Source organism: Ranitomeya variabilis, chromosome 6 (genome assembly GCF_051348905.1).
Source record: "Ranitomeya variabilis isolate aRanVar5 chromosome 6, aRanVar5.hap1, whole genome shotgun sequence".
Taxonomy (NCBI): Eukaryota; Metazoa; Chordata; class Amphibia; order Anura; family Dendrobatidae; genus Ranitomeya; species Ranitomeya variabilis.
The window spans coordinates 399,714,684-399,729,759 of NC_135237.1; the positions used below are offsets into that span (position 1 = coordinate 399,714,684).

General features: G+C 44.1%; 1 protein-coding gene across 1 annotated transcript in view; it reads right to left on the reverse strand.

Annotated features, from left to right (window-relative positions):
- Positions 1–1,368: 1,368 nt before the first annotated feature.
- RNMT (RNA guanine-7 methyltransferase) overlaps positions 1,369–15,076 on the reverse strand; it is a 59,390-nt gene continuing 45,682 nt past the window's right edge. Inside the window, exons 8-11 of the mRNA XM_077270129.1 lie at positions 14,608–14,725; positions 6,730–6,831; positions 6,607–6,640; positions 1,369–1,806 (exon numbers count right to left, since the gene is read on the reverse strand). Of these exons, the coding sequence (XP_077126244.1) occupies positions 1,769–1,806; positions 6,607–6,640; positions 6,730–6,831; positions 14,608–14,725 (292 nt within the window). The 3' untranslated portion in view covers positions 1,369–1,768. The remainder of the gene's footprint in view (positions 1,807–6,606; positions 6,641–6,729; positions 6,832–14,607; positions 14,726–15,076) is intronic.

Consider the following 15,076-nt stretch of genomic DNA (forward strand, 5'->3'; position numbering starts at 1 on the left):
TGGCAGAGCATCAAAAAGGAGGAAACACAGCGTCTGGTGATGTCCATGAGTTCAAGACTTCAGGCAGTCATTGCCAACAAAGGGTTTTCAACCAAGTACTAGAAATGAACATTTTATTTAAAATTATTGAATCTGTCCAATTACTTTTGGTCCCTTAAAAAAACAGGGTGGCACATGTTAAGGAGCTGAAACTCCTAAAACCTTCATCCAATTTTAATGTGGATACCCTCAAATGAAAGCTGAAAGTCTGAACTTCAACTGCATCTGAATTGTTTTGTTTAAAATTAAATTGCGGTAATGTCTATAACCAAAATGAGAAAAATGTTGTCTCTGTCCAAATATTTCTGGACCTAACTGTATAGTAGATGTGGCCTGTGGTACATTTTGGTGGTACAAAGCGCAAAAAAGAGTTGAAACATTTTTCTGTATTCATTTACTCATCCATAGAGTATTCCGTGCTCTAGGAGTCTAGGGTACATTTCTGTGTCATCTAACACTTCAAAAAAAGCGTTGAAATTCTTCTGGATTCACTCACCCATAAAGTATTCCAGGCTCTGGGGTACATTTCTGTGGCATGTACCACTATAAACAATTTGAAAAATGTTTCTGGATTCGCTTACTCATCCATAGAGTATTCCATGATCTGGGGTACATTGATGTAGCAAATAACACTCCAAAAAAAGCATTAAAAATGCTTTCTGAATTCAATTTGCCATCCATACAATGTGACGTGCTTAGTGGACAACAAAGATGACACAATCACACTAGACTCCACAGGGCGTGATTGGAAGAATGTCGAGGCCAGAGGAAGCTGGCATGACAATGGAGGTGGGAGGAGCCTGTGGTCTGGAAACCCTTCTTGAGGAATGTTCGGGCTATGTCCTCGAGATGGGCCACTACCACCTCCGAGGGATCGTACTATCCTTGGGGTTCCTCCATCACTTATGTGGGAGCAGGTGATAGTTCAGGTGACACAGGGGACTGTTGGCCATTTCTATATATCGGGGGCTCTGGCACTACCGGAAGCTGGGTCACTTACAGCCCAGGTGCCTTGGAATCGGGCTCCAAGAAGCAGGTAGAGGCAGTCCCATCAGCCTCCCAAGTAAGGAGAAGAAGTAGTAGACAATTGAAGGGGATTACTAAATTACCTGTATTTTTCTGGTTTTGCACTCATCCATATACCATTACGTGGTCTGTGATACATTTCAGTGTTACATATGTCACGGACGTGGTTGTGGAACCACTGTGCCTCGGACCGCATAAATCCTTGGCTGTGGGGCAAATTGATAAAGCTCCGAATATGGAGCTCCCCTATAATGTAACAGTTAATCTGAAGTGCACCAAAGAAGTGAATACCAAAACTGCAAAGTCTTTCATTGTAGCTTTTACTGGAGGTGTGAAGAAAAAGGATTAAAATGAGAAATATACTTTCTATTTTAATTGTTCCAGTCTGTAAATGTATAACCACAACAGAAAACAGGAGACATTGAATAATTGTTGCACACCCAAGTTAAAAAAATACACTCTGCATGCAAGACCTTTCCCATCCATCCCCCAACAGAAAGGAGTACCCCTGGAAGAAGGAAAAATCCCATGGTCATATTTTCATATTTACACTCCAGCCTGTCGCAGACAAGTTTCTGCATCTGACACTTTGCTGTGAACAAATATATGAGCCAAACATGATATACATAAGCAGAAACTACCAAAATTAATAACATAACATTAAAAAAAGAAAATCCAATTGAATTCTTGGAAGCATATTCATTCATGTCTGTTTTTCAAAAGCAAATAATAAATATAGACCTGGAAGATAAAAAAAAAAAGGCACATTAAGAAACACAAAGAGTAAGAAAAAATCTGAACAAGAAAAAACGCAAGAACATACAGTAGCAAAAGTTTTATACGATGTAGGTCACAAATATTCATATCGAAAATAAAAATGAATCCCTCTGATGACACCTGCAGGTGCACCAAATACCAGAGTGTCATTTTAGTAATATCTTTAAAAAAATAAAAAATAAATAAGAGTCTTGAGCTAAATGTAGGCAGTAATTATGAAATGTAGATTGCAAGTATTCCTTGTGCTGACAGAACCTTATAGATTCTGATTAGGTTACATCTACCAGACTCTAATAGGATACTGGACAGCTACAGATGTATGTGTAACACCTCTTCTGCCACACGACATACAAGTACAGTATATATCGTGTACGGAGCGGGCTCAGGAGCTGAGCCTGCATCACACACAGCAGAGGCTGCCAGTGATACACAGCTGACATCCTTTTGTAATAGCAGTTCTCGGAGTGCACTTCAATCTCAGCTGTTTAACCAATTAAATGCCCCTTTCAATCACTGATGGCACTATTTAAATAGAATGATCAATGGTGTGCCATCAGCCTCCCATGACTCAACTGCAGGTGTCCGATGGGTTGTCAAGGCAGCCGGAGGCATGCTGATGGATTCCATAGCTGTCAGCTTGGACCTCCTGTGAAGCACAGCCTGTAACTGGGCTTCATAAGAGAACCTCATTTTATCTACATATTGCCTTTATCTACATATCGCAATACAACTGCAAAATACCACACATAGGACAGCAGCTTTTCTATCAGATGAGGCTGATGGACTGATCTCGTCACAGGCTGCTCCACCAGCAGTCATTGTATGGACAGAAGTGATGGTCCATTTGTGAGAAAAGCTGCACTTTCAAAAAAGTGGTCAACACCTTTAACTGGTTTTCAGCGTTAAAGTGAACCTAACAGCTGATACATGCTGCTCAGTCCATGGGCAGCAATGTATCAGATATTGGCTGCATGATCTCAGCCAGACATGTTTGATTCTGAAATGCTCGGACATTTAAACACACTTAAAAGGGAGCTAGGGACAGAGACACTTGGGAAACTAGTCGGACAGGCAGGTCCCCAGCCGCTTCTCCCCGCCCGATGCCCTGGATTGACAGGTCTCTCCATACATTCGAGTACAGCGAGCGATATCAATTCAGGCCACCAATGCGCTCGGCCCCCAGAAGCTTTTAAATATGTTTTTCTCTTCTTAAATGCCAAAAAGTTTCAGAAACAAACGTTCAGAGCTGAGACCATACAGTTAGTGACTGATACCTGCTGAGTGTGGACGTACAGGAAGCAGGAAAAATAACTCCTAAATGGAGAAAAAAAGGCATATTTTGATTTATCACAAAGTATCTTATCTTCCACTTCAATTCTTGATTTATGGCAGTTTGTTGAAATTACAGGGTCCATCTATTTCTTTCATTGTTTGTAAAAGCTTATTAATCTATAATGTCTGGTAATATGGCACCTGTAAAACCCTATTTATACCAGCCTAACCCTTTAAGGGCCCAGATATTTTTTGCTTTCGCTCTTTTGTTTTTGTCCTTCTGTTCTTCCAAAAGCTGTCACTTTTCAATTATTCCATCAACAAGGTCATGACATGGCTTTTTTGTGGGACAAGTTGTAGTGTTGAGATACACCATTCGTTTTACTATATAAAGTACTGGAAATGGAAGGGGGAGGTCTAAGTGGTGTCAATTCCTTAAGAAAAAAAAAAACACACCCTATGGGGCCCGTGAGTTGGTGGAGCCCGATGCAGTCATTGGCATCGGGCCCACCCCCCTCAGATTCTCCCCTCTCCTTGTTCCCGGCAGGAGCCTCGAGCCCTCAGACTCTGAAACCGACGTCTCAGGGCAGAAAGGGTGATGACGTCATCACAGCGCGCTCAGCCTCTCTGTCCTGACCACTGCAGTCAGAAGAGACACTGAGTATACTGGACCTGCGGCGGGAACAGGAGAGGGTAGTTGATTTATTTTTTTCATGTATGCAGCATTATATGGGGCTCATGATCTACTGTATGGAGGACTACGTGGTGCCCATAATACCGTATGGTGGACTATGTGGTGCCAATAATACCATATGGACGACTATGTAGTGCCCATAATACCGTATGGACGACCATGTGGTGCCCATAATACCGTATGGAGATTATGTGGTGCCCATAATACCATATGGACAACTATGTGGTGCTCATAATACCGTATGGGCGACTATGTGGAGCCCATAATACCGTATGGACAACTATGTGGTGCCCATAATACCGTATGGAAGACTATGTGGTGCCCATAAAACAGTACTATACCTGTATTTCTTATCTGTGCCCACAGACTCTTTCGCTCAAGGCCCACGAAAGCCGGCCTGGTGACGACGCACTTCAAGATGAAAGCGGGCTGCAGCAGTGACAGGCAGCGTGCTGACGTCACATAGGAGTAACATTAAAAGGCCCCTGGTAGGAGTCAGCGTGATAGGCTGGCAGCCATTTAACGTAACTGTCATCAGCATCTGCATGCTGACTCCTGCCACTGGCCTTTCAATGTTACTCCTACGTGACGTCAGCGCACGACCTGTCACAGAGCAGAGCGCCCTGTCACAGCTGCAGCCAGCGGACATTTTAACGACCACCCCAAATATGAAGCCATAAGACAACGCCGGGGAGCACAGCAAGGTGAGAAGAACCCCACTTGCCCCCTCAGTGGATGTACTGAACATCATAGGGGCTGACACTGGGGTCCAGGATGGGGACTCTAAATAAAAGGGGCCCTGGATCTGGCACCTTAATAAAGGGGTGACAATTACTGTATGGGGGTTAGGATGAGGAACATACATTATTGGTTATGGTGGCAAGTGGGGACATAGTTACTGTACGGGCCAATTACGGGACATTATTACTGCTGCAATTAAATTTTTAAATTTAGCTTTGAGGATACGGTCTTCCATGGGGGAGAATAAAAAGGGGGTCCTGTTACTGTGTAGAGGAATGTGCTCTGGAAGCGATCAGCCAGAGAGAACTGTGTCTTATATTTTGCAGAGGCCAGTCCTGGCTGGAAGAAGTGAGGGTGGTCTGCACTGGATGAAGATGAGGGACTTCAACTACAGATGTCACTGGTGACTCAGTGAATTATCTGTACACTGACACTATATACTGTACACTGTGTACAGAGCTCCTATGTATAATGTTACTAGTGGTAATATTAGTGTTATTAGCATTGTGGGTTTCATTAATAATCAGTATTGCAGTATTATGTGGTTTTGATATGTGATATGGTCAAGGTATAGTGGCATTTCTCTCTTGTATATGGTATTACTTAGCCACTATGTGGTCTGGTCATGATTTGGCTGTTAATCCCCTGTATGTGGTATTATTCAGTCACTTTGTGATGATAATATGTAGTCTGGTCACGGTGTGGGGGTATTTGTTACTTGTATATGGTATTATTCAGTCACTATGTGGTGGTAATATGTGATCAGGCCACAGTGTGGCGATATTTATTCCTTATACGTGGTATTATTTGGTCACTGTGTGGTGATAATATGTAGTCTGGTCACAGTGTGTTCCTTATATGTGGTATTATTGGTCTTGGTATAGGGGATTGTGTTGTGTATGGAGGGCACTTGCTCTCTCTGATTTCAATAAGGAGAAGATTCTTGATTTCCAATAGAGATTAAATACATGGACGTTAAACCCCTCCCTGTGCTGTGACTATTACACAGTAGCAAATATGCACTTACAGGGGTTCTACGGTGAAAACAAGTAATCACCTTAACGTCATGTTCACACGTTCAGTATTTGGTCAGTATTTTACATCAGTATTTGTAAGCCAAAACCAGGAGTAGGTGATAAATTCAGAAGTGGTGACAAGTTTCTACAATACATCTCCTCTGATTATTCCACTTCTGGTATTGCCTTACAAATACTGATGTAAAATACTGACCAAATACTGAACGTGTGAACGTGGCCAAAGAATAAGTGATACATTATAGATTGGTGGAACCTGCACTGATATTGCAGAATGTGAACTTTTATCCCCATTAGTATGGAGCGGCATGTGCAACTCGACCACTGATCCATTCATTTCCTAAGGGGCTGCACTTGGCTTTTCCTGGAAGCCCCCAAATAGGATGAATGGAGATGCGGTCAGACATTCCACCTGCTGCTCCATTCTAAAATGGTGATAAGTGTCCTGTCAGGGATAAAAGTTCCCCAAATTTCCGATAGGTGCGGTTTCCAATGGTCGCATTCCATCGATCAATAAGTTATCACCGTCCTAATCCGTGGCTCAGTGATCACTTGTTTTCATCAAAGAACACCTGTACTGCAAACTACCATAACTGTACATCCCAGTTATGATAGCGCAGAATAGATGAGCAGGAGCCCCCAGTGTTTTACAGTCGATCCTCCAGTATATCAGGGATACCAGCTAACAGATATTTGCAGATAGCTGTAGGGTGGGCCTCTAGGGTCAATTTCCCCTGTGGGCCCCAGACACCCCAGTCCGACCCTGTGTGCAGGAGCCTCCTGTGTTTTATAGTCCACGCTCCACTATATCGGGGTTAACGGCTAACAGATATTTGCATATAGCTGTAGTGTCAATTCCCCATGTGGACCCCAGTCCTACCCTGGCTCAGCTCCTACGCCTACTACACACACGCCGCAGTGACCTATAATTAAAATGTACGTCACAGGTTAAGGGGTTATAGAAATATAATGTTATTCTCGTCCAAGACACAGTTACAATTAATGAAAATAAAAACAACTTACTTGTAGCATCCCATTCAGATTTGCTTAATGTACCCTTAAAAAAGAAAAAAAAAATGTTATAGACACCGTTATAGAGTGTGGGGTGTCTCTATTCTTTAGAAGAATAAGAAAAAAAATACCTACCAGTGGCAGCTTGGCATTGCCACTTTCCTTTACAATTCTAACATGTTCATAATCCGCTTCATCATTTGAAACTAAACTGGAGTTAGGAGCAGGAGGATATTGCTGAAATAAGAAGGAGACATGCCATTGTGTTATTCCTAATCCTAGAAGCTTGTATCTATCACATAAGGATGCACAAAATTGTAGGAAAGCAGAAGCAATGAAATATAATTTGCTATGCACGTCCGATTTTGGTTGCATTGTTTAATTAAACTTGGCACGTTTTAGAATGTCTTTCACGCGCCCTTTTTCCAAGACACAGCTTAATAAATCGCTTCCTTTATGTATAGTTTAGAGATTGTACTGGTTCTATATGTGGAGACCAGGCGAATATTACACCTTACTGGCAATGCTCCATGGGAGAAAACTATGCAAACTAGCTCTCATAAAGAATTTTTCTTGCAAGCACCACCTAGAAAAGATATATACCCTATAAACCAATGCATTACAACACCACCAGAAACAAATGGCAAGTCACAAACTCAACTATTCAAGATCAGTTTTCGGACCCTCCGTTTTCGGACTCTAACTTACAGGGTCACCAGGGGGTACTTGCCAGATAAATTCTTTTGTTCTACGAGTGTTCCTTTGTATAGTTCAGGGGAGACATATCCAATTCCCAACTACGCTTACAATTAGTAGAAAGGAATAAAATTAAAAAGATTTCAGCCATGCATGAAAACAATGTCCATTTCCAGTGCCGGCTTGTATGATTTATTTGAACAGCACACAACATTTAAAAACCCTATCTGACATCTATCATATGTGCAGATGTCTGGTGGGCACATATGGAGTTGGCACCCCGTTAATGGTGGACGTGGTGGGAGCCAGCAGTTTCACCTCTTCGATTTCCAATCCACAGAGTACAATCCCCATTTGGACATATCCTAACTAGTGATGAGCGAATATACTCATTTCTCAAGCACGCTCGGGGGTCCTCCGAGTATTTTTTAGTGCTCGGAGATTTAGTTTTCATCGCCGCAGCTGAATGATTTACATCTCTTAGCCAGCTTGATTACATGTGGGGGTTCCCTAGCAACCAGGCAACCCCCACATGTACTTATGCTGGCTAACAGATGTAAATCATTCAGCTGCGGCAATGAAAACTAAATCTCCGAGCACTAAAAAAAATACTCTGAGGACCCCCGAGCATGCTCGAGAAATCTCGAGTAACGAGTATACTCGCTCATCACTACTCCTAAACCATGCTGAAGGAAGACTATATTTTTTTTTTTACCACTTCATAAAAAAACACCAAGGTTACTTACGGGTAGCCGGTTTTTCCGGAACCCATGACGGCACACCTGAGAGAGGGGATCCGCCCAGCCAGGACAGGAAACCCTACTGAAAATAAAAGGGCGGTACCTCTCTGTCGCTTCAGTTGATTTTCAGAGCATGAGAGGCCCCCCTGGTTAGTACACATGGCAATCCAACACCACATTATATTAACTAAAAACACCCAAAACGATAGTGCACACCGAAAAGGTGAAAAAAGGGGGGGAATATACGGGTGCCGTCATGGGTTCCGGAAAAACCGGCTACCCGTAAGTAACCTTGGTGTTTTCCCTTCCCCCATGACGGCACACCTGAGAGACTTTTGTAGAAAGAAAAACCCTTAGGGAGGGACCACCGCTTGGAGTACCCTTCTACCAAAGGTTAGGTCAGCAGAGGAGGAAAGGTCTAGCCGGTAGTGTTTGAAAAAAGTTGAGGGTGAGGACCAGGTAGCGGCCTTGCAAATTTGGTCAATTGATACCTCAGCTTTCTCTGCCCAGGAGGTAGCCACAGCTCTGGTGGAGTGAGCCTTGATGCCGTCAGGAACCGGAGTGCCACTTGCAGAATAGGACAGACTAATGGCCTCCCTGATCCATCTAGCAATGGTACTTTTAGCTACCCCACATCCCTTTTTACTACCTTGAAAGGCTACAAATAGGGTTTGATCTTTCCTCCACTGACTAGTCATGGTTATATATTGTAACATGGATCTCCTCACATCTAGCATATGGAACTTTAGTTCACCCGGATTTTTAGGATTATTACAAAATGATGGTAATGTGATCTCCTGACTCCTATGAAATTTTTGGACTACTTTGGGGAGATACGCTGGATCTGGTCTTAAGATTATTCTGTCATCAAAAACCTGAGTGTAAGGCGGGCATATTGATAGAGCTTGTAAATCACCTACTCTACGGGCCGATGTTAGGGCTACCAGCAGGACCGTTTTCAGGGTGAGTAATTTAGGTGATAATTTCTGTAAAGGCTCAAAAGGATCTTTGGTTAAAGCCTCCAAGACTAGATTTAGATCCCAAGGAGGGATTTTGGGAATAATAACTGGTCTAGACCTGCCACAGGATTTTATAAATCGTGAAACCCATCTATTAGATGCTAGGTTGCAATTATATAGGGCCCCTAAGGCTGAAACTTGAACCTTAAGGGTGCTAGTTGCTAACCCTAGCTGCAAGCCTGCTTGTAGAAATTCTAGGATGGGACCCACTGGAGCTACATCCCCTAACGGCTCCCCTAAGAAATCTAAAAATTTCTTCCAGGTCCTACCGTAGATTCTAGACGTTATAGGCTTTCTGCTTTTTAATAGGGTGGAGACTAACCCTGGTGAGAAACCTTGGCGGCTTAGTAGCGCCCTCTCAAAAGCCAGGCTGCCAGATGGAAGCCCTTCACCTGAGAGTGGGTCACTGGTCCCTGGGTTAACAAGTCCGGCACATCTGGCAGAATCCATGGGTCTGTTAACGACATCTGCCTTAGAAGGGAGAACCATGGTCTTCTTGGCCAGAATGGAGCTATGAGTATTATTTTTGCTCGGTCCTCTCTGATTTTCCGGACTACTGTTGGAATCATCACTATTGGGGGAAATGCGTAAGCCAGAGAGAATTTCCACGGTATTAGTAGGGCATCTACTGCGAAAGGATGTTCGTTTGGGTTCAGTGAGCAAAATTTTTTCACTTTTTTGTTGCGTGAGGTGGCAAACAAGTCTATCTCTGGTGTACCCCAGGCCTGTATTATTTGTTGGAATATCTCGGGATTCAGGGACCATTCCCCTTGTCTCAGAACTCTGCGACTCAAAGTCTGCCTGAAAGTTTTCTACCCCTCTTATGTGTAGAGCTGTTAGGGAAGATAGGTGTTGTTCTGCCCAATGAAATAGTGAGTTTGACACCTCCATGAGGTTCCAAGACCTCGTCCCCCCCCGGTGATTGATATAGGCCACTACTGCTCGATTATCCGTCATGACTCGAGCATGGCGGCCCTGGAGCCGGGGAAGAAAATGTTTCAAGGACTTTACTACTGCCAATAGTTCTTTTACGTTTGAGGCATAGCTCTTTTTTTGGGGGGACCAAGTTCCTTGAATTGAATGGGATCTTAAGTGAGCTCCCCAACCTATGTTGCTTGCGTCGGTCGTGATTACATCCTCGACCGGTTTCTGCCATTGGACTCCCATAGTGAGATGTTCCTCTATGGTCCACCACTTTAAGGAATTTCTTACATCCTGAGGAAGACATAGACTTCCTTCCAAATGCCCTCTTAACAGTCTTTGGGCTGACAGAACTTCCCACTGCAGTTGTCTCAGGTGGAATTGTGCCCATCCTACCGCTGGAATGCAGGACGTTAACGAGCCTAGTAGGGACATTGCTTTCCTTAGGGTCATTGCTGGTTGATGTATGGCTGCAGTGGTCAAATTGATTATTTTGGTTACTTTGTTCTCCGGGAGGAGGCAGAGTTGACGTTCTGAATCTAGTATCAGGCCCAGGAAGGATTGTACCTTTATAGGAACTAACTTCGACTTGGGACATTTATTAACCAACCGAGTTCTGTTAGAGTTGATATTACTGTCGTTATCTGATGGGAGCAATCGGCCTCTGTCTTCCCTATCACAAGAAAATCGTCCAAGTATGGGACAATTACAATATTCCGAGAACGGAGATATGACATTATCTCTGCCATCACCTTGGTGAAGACCCTGGGAGCAGTAGATAGGCCGAATGGAAGGGCTGTGTATTGGTAATGTTTCACTTGGTTCTGTATGTAGAGTGCCACTCTCAAGTATCTCCAGTATTTGTGATGTATTGGAATATGGTAATATGCGTCCTTTAAGTCTATTACTGCCATGAAGCAGTGAGGAAACAGAAGTTTTGTGGTTGTGTTGATGGACTCCATCTTGAAGGAGTGATTGTCTATTGAAAGGTTGAGTTTTCTTAGGTTGATTATGGTCCTCCAAGAGCCATCGGGTTTTTGTATTAGAAAGAGGGGGGAGTAAAACCCTCTTCCCAACTCCTGAACCGGGATTTCTTGCAAGACATTCTTTTGAATCAGTCCGAGGACTTCCGTTTCTAGAGCTAATTGTTCCTGCCAGGCTTTCCTCCGGGGAGTTATTACGAAATTGTGCCTGGGTGGACGGATAAATTTTATTTTTAGGCCTTCTTTTATGATATTTAAAACCCAGATGCTCGGGGAGATGTTTATCCAGGCTGGATAGAAGAGGGAGAGCCTTCCTCCAACCTCTGATGTAATGTCATTGGGGGGACTTTTTGGCTGATGTAGAGGGCCCTTTGAACATATAGCCTGATTTCCTTTTATCTTTGAAGTCCCAATTTCTCCTATCTCCTGGAGGTCGGCCTCTGTTAAATCTCCTCCGAAAAAAAGAGTTTTTTCGGATCTTTCGGGAAGGTTGGAAAGGCTTTCTTTTTGTCTCCTGCCTGTTCCAAAATCTCCTCTAACTTTTTCCCAAAGAGGAGTTGACCGTCACATGGGATGGAACATAGCCTATGTTTGGATGGCAAATCTCCCGGACAACCCTTAAGCCATAGGGCTCTTCTGGCCGCATTGGACAGGCCCGCTGCTCTAGCTGTTAATCTCGCGGAGTCCACAGAGGAATCTGCCAGAAATGCTGCTGCGCCTTGAACTAGGGATATATTTGCAAGAATGTCATTCCTAGGGACTTTATCCCTTAGCTGGTCTTCTATCTGCTGTAACCAGACCATAAGAGCGCGAGCTGTACATGTTCCAGCTATAGCCGGTTTCAAGCCCTCTGCCGCTGCTTCCCAGATGTGCCTCAAAAACCCATCTGCTTTTTTGTCCAGTGGATCTTTTAGGATCCCTGAATCTTCTAAAGGAAGGGATGATTTTTTCAGGGACTTGGCTACCGCACCATCAATCTTAGGGATTTTCTCCCAGGATTCGGAGTCTTTTTCTTCAAAAGGATATCTCCTTTTAGATGAAGAAGGTAAGGTACCAATTTTTTCGGGTTTTTTCCATTCTTTTTCGATCAAAGCTTTAATTTTTGCATTGACCGGAAATGTCCGTTTTCTTTTTTCCTCTAAACCGCCAAACATGACATCCTCAAGTGACCTAGGTGTCTTTTCCTCTTTAAGTCCCATTGCAGATCTGACTGCTTTGACTAATTTTTCTACATCCTCAGTTGGGAAACACGGGCGACCTCCTGTATCACTATCTGAGGAGGAATCGGAGGACTGGATAGAGGCGGAGGAGGCAGAGGGAGATTTCTGACTCTCCTGTTTCTGAGAGGCCTCCGAATCCGTAGACACTTTACGGCTCTTCCTCCCTGATTTTTTAAGGGCCAGTTTTAGGGAGTTTTTAATTTCTGCCTGAATTATGGCCTTGAGGCTAGTGGCGAAATTAGGAGTCTCATCATGTATGGTTTTTTGAATGCAGTCAGAGCAGAGGTCCTTCTGCCACTGAACTGCAAGCGGGGCTTTACAAAGGGCACATTCGCGGTTCTTTGTTTTGCCGCTAGATTTCCTCGGGTCCTAGTGATCAAACAGAAAAAATGGACCCTGTTACCATAAGGGTGACATTCACGAAGGTCACTCACCACCGCCGTCAGTCAAGGGTACCGGTTTTGGAGGCTGGACAGATGCACGTGCAGTGTCCCTTCTGGACGCTGAAGAGTCTTGCCGGACAGGACGGCTGCTGCTCCTACCACTTGAGCAACTGCTCCTGTGCTGGTGGCTCGGCAAGGCATCTGGCGAGAGCTCCTGACGCTGCTGTTGCTGCTGTGATGGCGGCGGCTGCTGCTGCTCTGGTTGTCCCACTTCCATGCTGAAGTTTTTGGACATGAGCGCGTCTTCTGTGGTCAGACACCCATTTATGGGGGACCACTGCACTCCCCGCCTCCTCCGGTGCTCAATGGTGGCCCCGCCCCTCCTCTGCCGCGCCGCCGGAGTCCTTTTTCCACCGGCCGGCGTTTCTTCATGGGCGCCGCCATCTTGGATCCGGCTCCCGCCCCCGAGGTCACGCGGGCACGCCCATTCCCAGCGTGCCTTGCGCGTGACGTCAGACGGGCGACCCGGAAGCGGCCTGCGCACCTGGATGCCGGCAGAGGGAGGAGGGCGGCGTGGCAGCCACGGAAGGAGCCGGGTCCGACCGTGCTGCACCAACGCCCGCTCGGACGCAGAGACCCCGGGGTCCCTGCGGACGGTGCTTCCAGGCTCCCGAACACCGACGCACAGGCGCTGCCTGCTCTTCCACGCCGGGACGGGACCTGGGTGAGTGGAATCACCGCCGTGTTCAGCACGAGGGTCCCTGTCAGGACAGGAAACCCAACTGAAGCGACAGAGAGGTACCGCCCTTTTATTTTCAGTAGGGTTTCCTGTCCTGGCTGGGCGGATCCCCTCTCTCAGGTGTGCCGTCATTGGGGAAGGGAAAACTAAAAATCTTAGACCAGTGTGGCTGTTCCTTCCAACAAGAATGAAGCAAAATTTAATGACAAAATTATAATGTATGTAAAGCGCAGTGGAATATGATGGCGCTATATGAGCAATGCATAATTAATAAATGAATAAAACCTGCAGAGTAACCGCTCACCATTTACAGCACCTCCTGTAACACCAGGTCATTAAACCAAACCTCAGCCTAGAACGGACAGTAATCCCTGTGAACACGGAGGAGAGCGCTGTACAGGGACTAACAATGATATTAATTCAGAGAAAAACATGTTGGCAGACATGGAACAAGTCAGTTTCTTATACAAGTAACTAACAAAAGCCCGAGAAGCTAAAACCAGAATTGATGTTCTTCTGTAGCCTTCAAATTGGGTGACTGTATCGTAAACGCCAATGTAGAATGTAGAAGAGGAATCTAGAAGTGAGAACACTAATCTGTCACCAGGTTTTTGCTACCTCTTCCAAGAGAGGGGATGCATATTTTAGCCAAAATATCTACCAATACCTTCTGCATTCTATACATCCTTTTCAGCTTTCATTAGTGCCCATTTTCCACCTTTTGCAGGGTGCAGCTAGGCCCTATACTGTTGATTCGGTGAAATGGCGTGTCACTACAAAGACACCCAAAAAGTGACATAACTAGAATCTGGCCCTCTGCCTCTACATCATGCTGCTCTCAAACGGGGCAGCAACAATCTGCTGATAGATTCCCTTTAAGGTGAACAAACTGCTGTTCAAGCCAATGACAGTGTGCACACAGAGGAATATTAATGAATACCTTTGGAGAAGTTTTAAATGGTTTATTGAAAAAAAAAATTACAAATTGATGCAGTGTGTGTATTTGCATCCGTAAGAATCAATGTAATTACGGTATACTCGGGTTATAGTCATTAAATCGCATTTACATGGGTAACGCCAATGCCTTCATAATTAATTGTCTGCAGCAGCAAATATGCAGATTATGGCCAGGGCTTGCCTTTTCTTGGCAAGCAGAAACGTGGAAATTAATGAGGAAGATTTTCTTCTTCAGTGAATATTCCTGGGGCTTTCATGTGAATGTACCCCTGAGTTTTTCACATTTTACTTTACAAATCTAACATCACACAGAATATGACAGACAACAGTTTCCTTAGTCACCGTAACAAATTACCTCCAAAGCCAGCATTTTTCTCAGCAACATTTTCTGTTCATCATTTTTGACCTTCTCTTCAAAAAATTCTTTAAACGTTCTCTTGTAAATTAATTTCATTTTATATTTCTTGGCCATTCTGCAAAATAAGTAGATGTGTTAGTTCCGCCCACGCTCTCTACCCTCTAATCCATCATGACCCTGGTTTCAATTTTCGGCCCTAAACAAAGAAATAAAACTTTGGAATAAGCACAGCGACACCTTGTGGACAGACGCAAAACTACAATCATATTTTCAGGTCAATCTCTGACATTCTGGGAACATTTTTCTAAAAAATAACATAATAATAACGTGAACCAATGACTTAATGGATTTCTGCAAAAACGATAATATATTGCACTTTTATAGAAAGTCAATTTTCTAAAAAGGTTTAAAGCATTTGAATATGAAAATGACAAAATCAGGATAAACTTAGATAATGGGTGAAAAT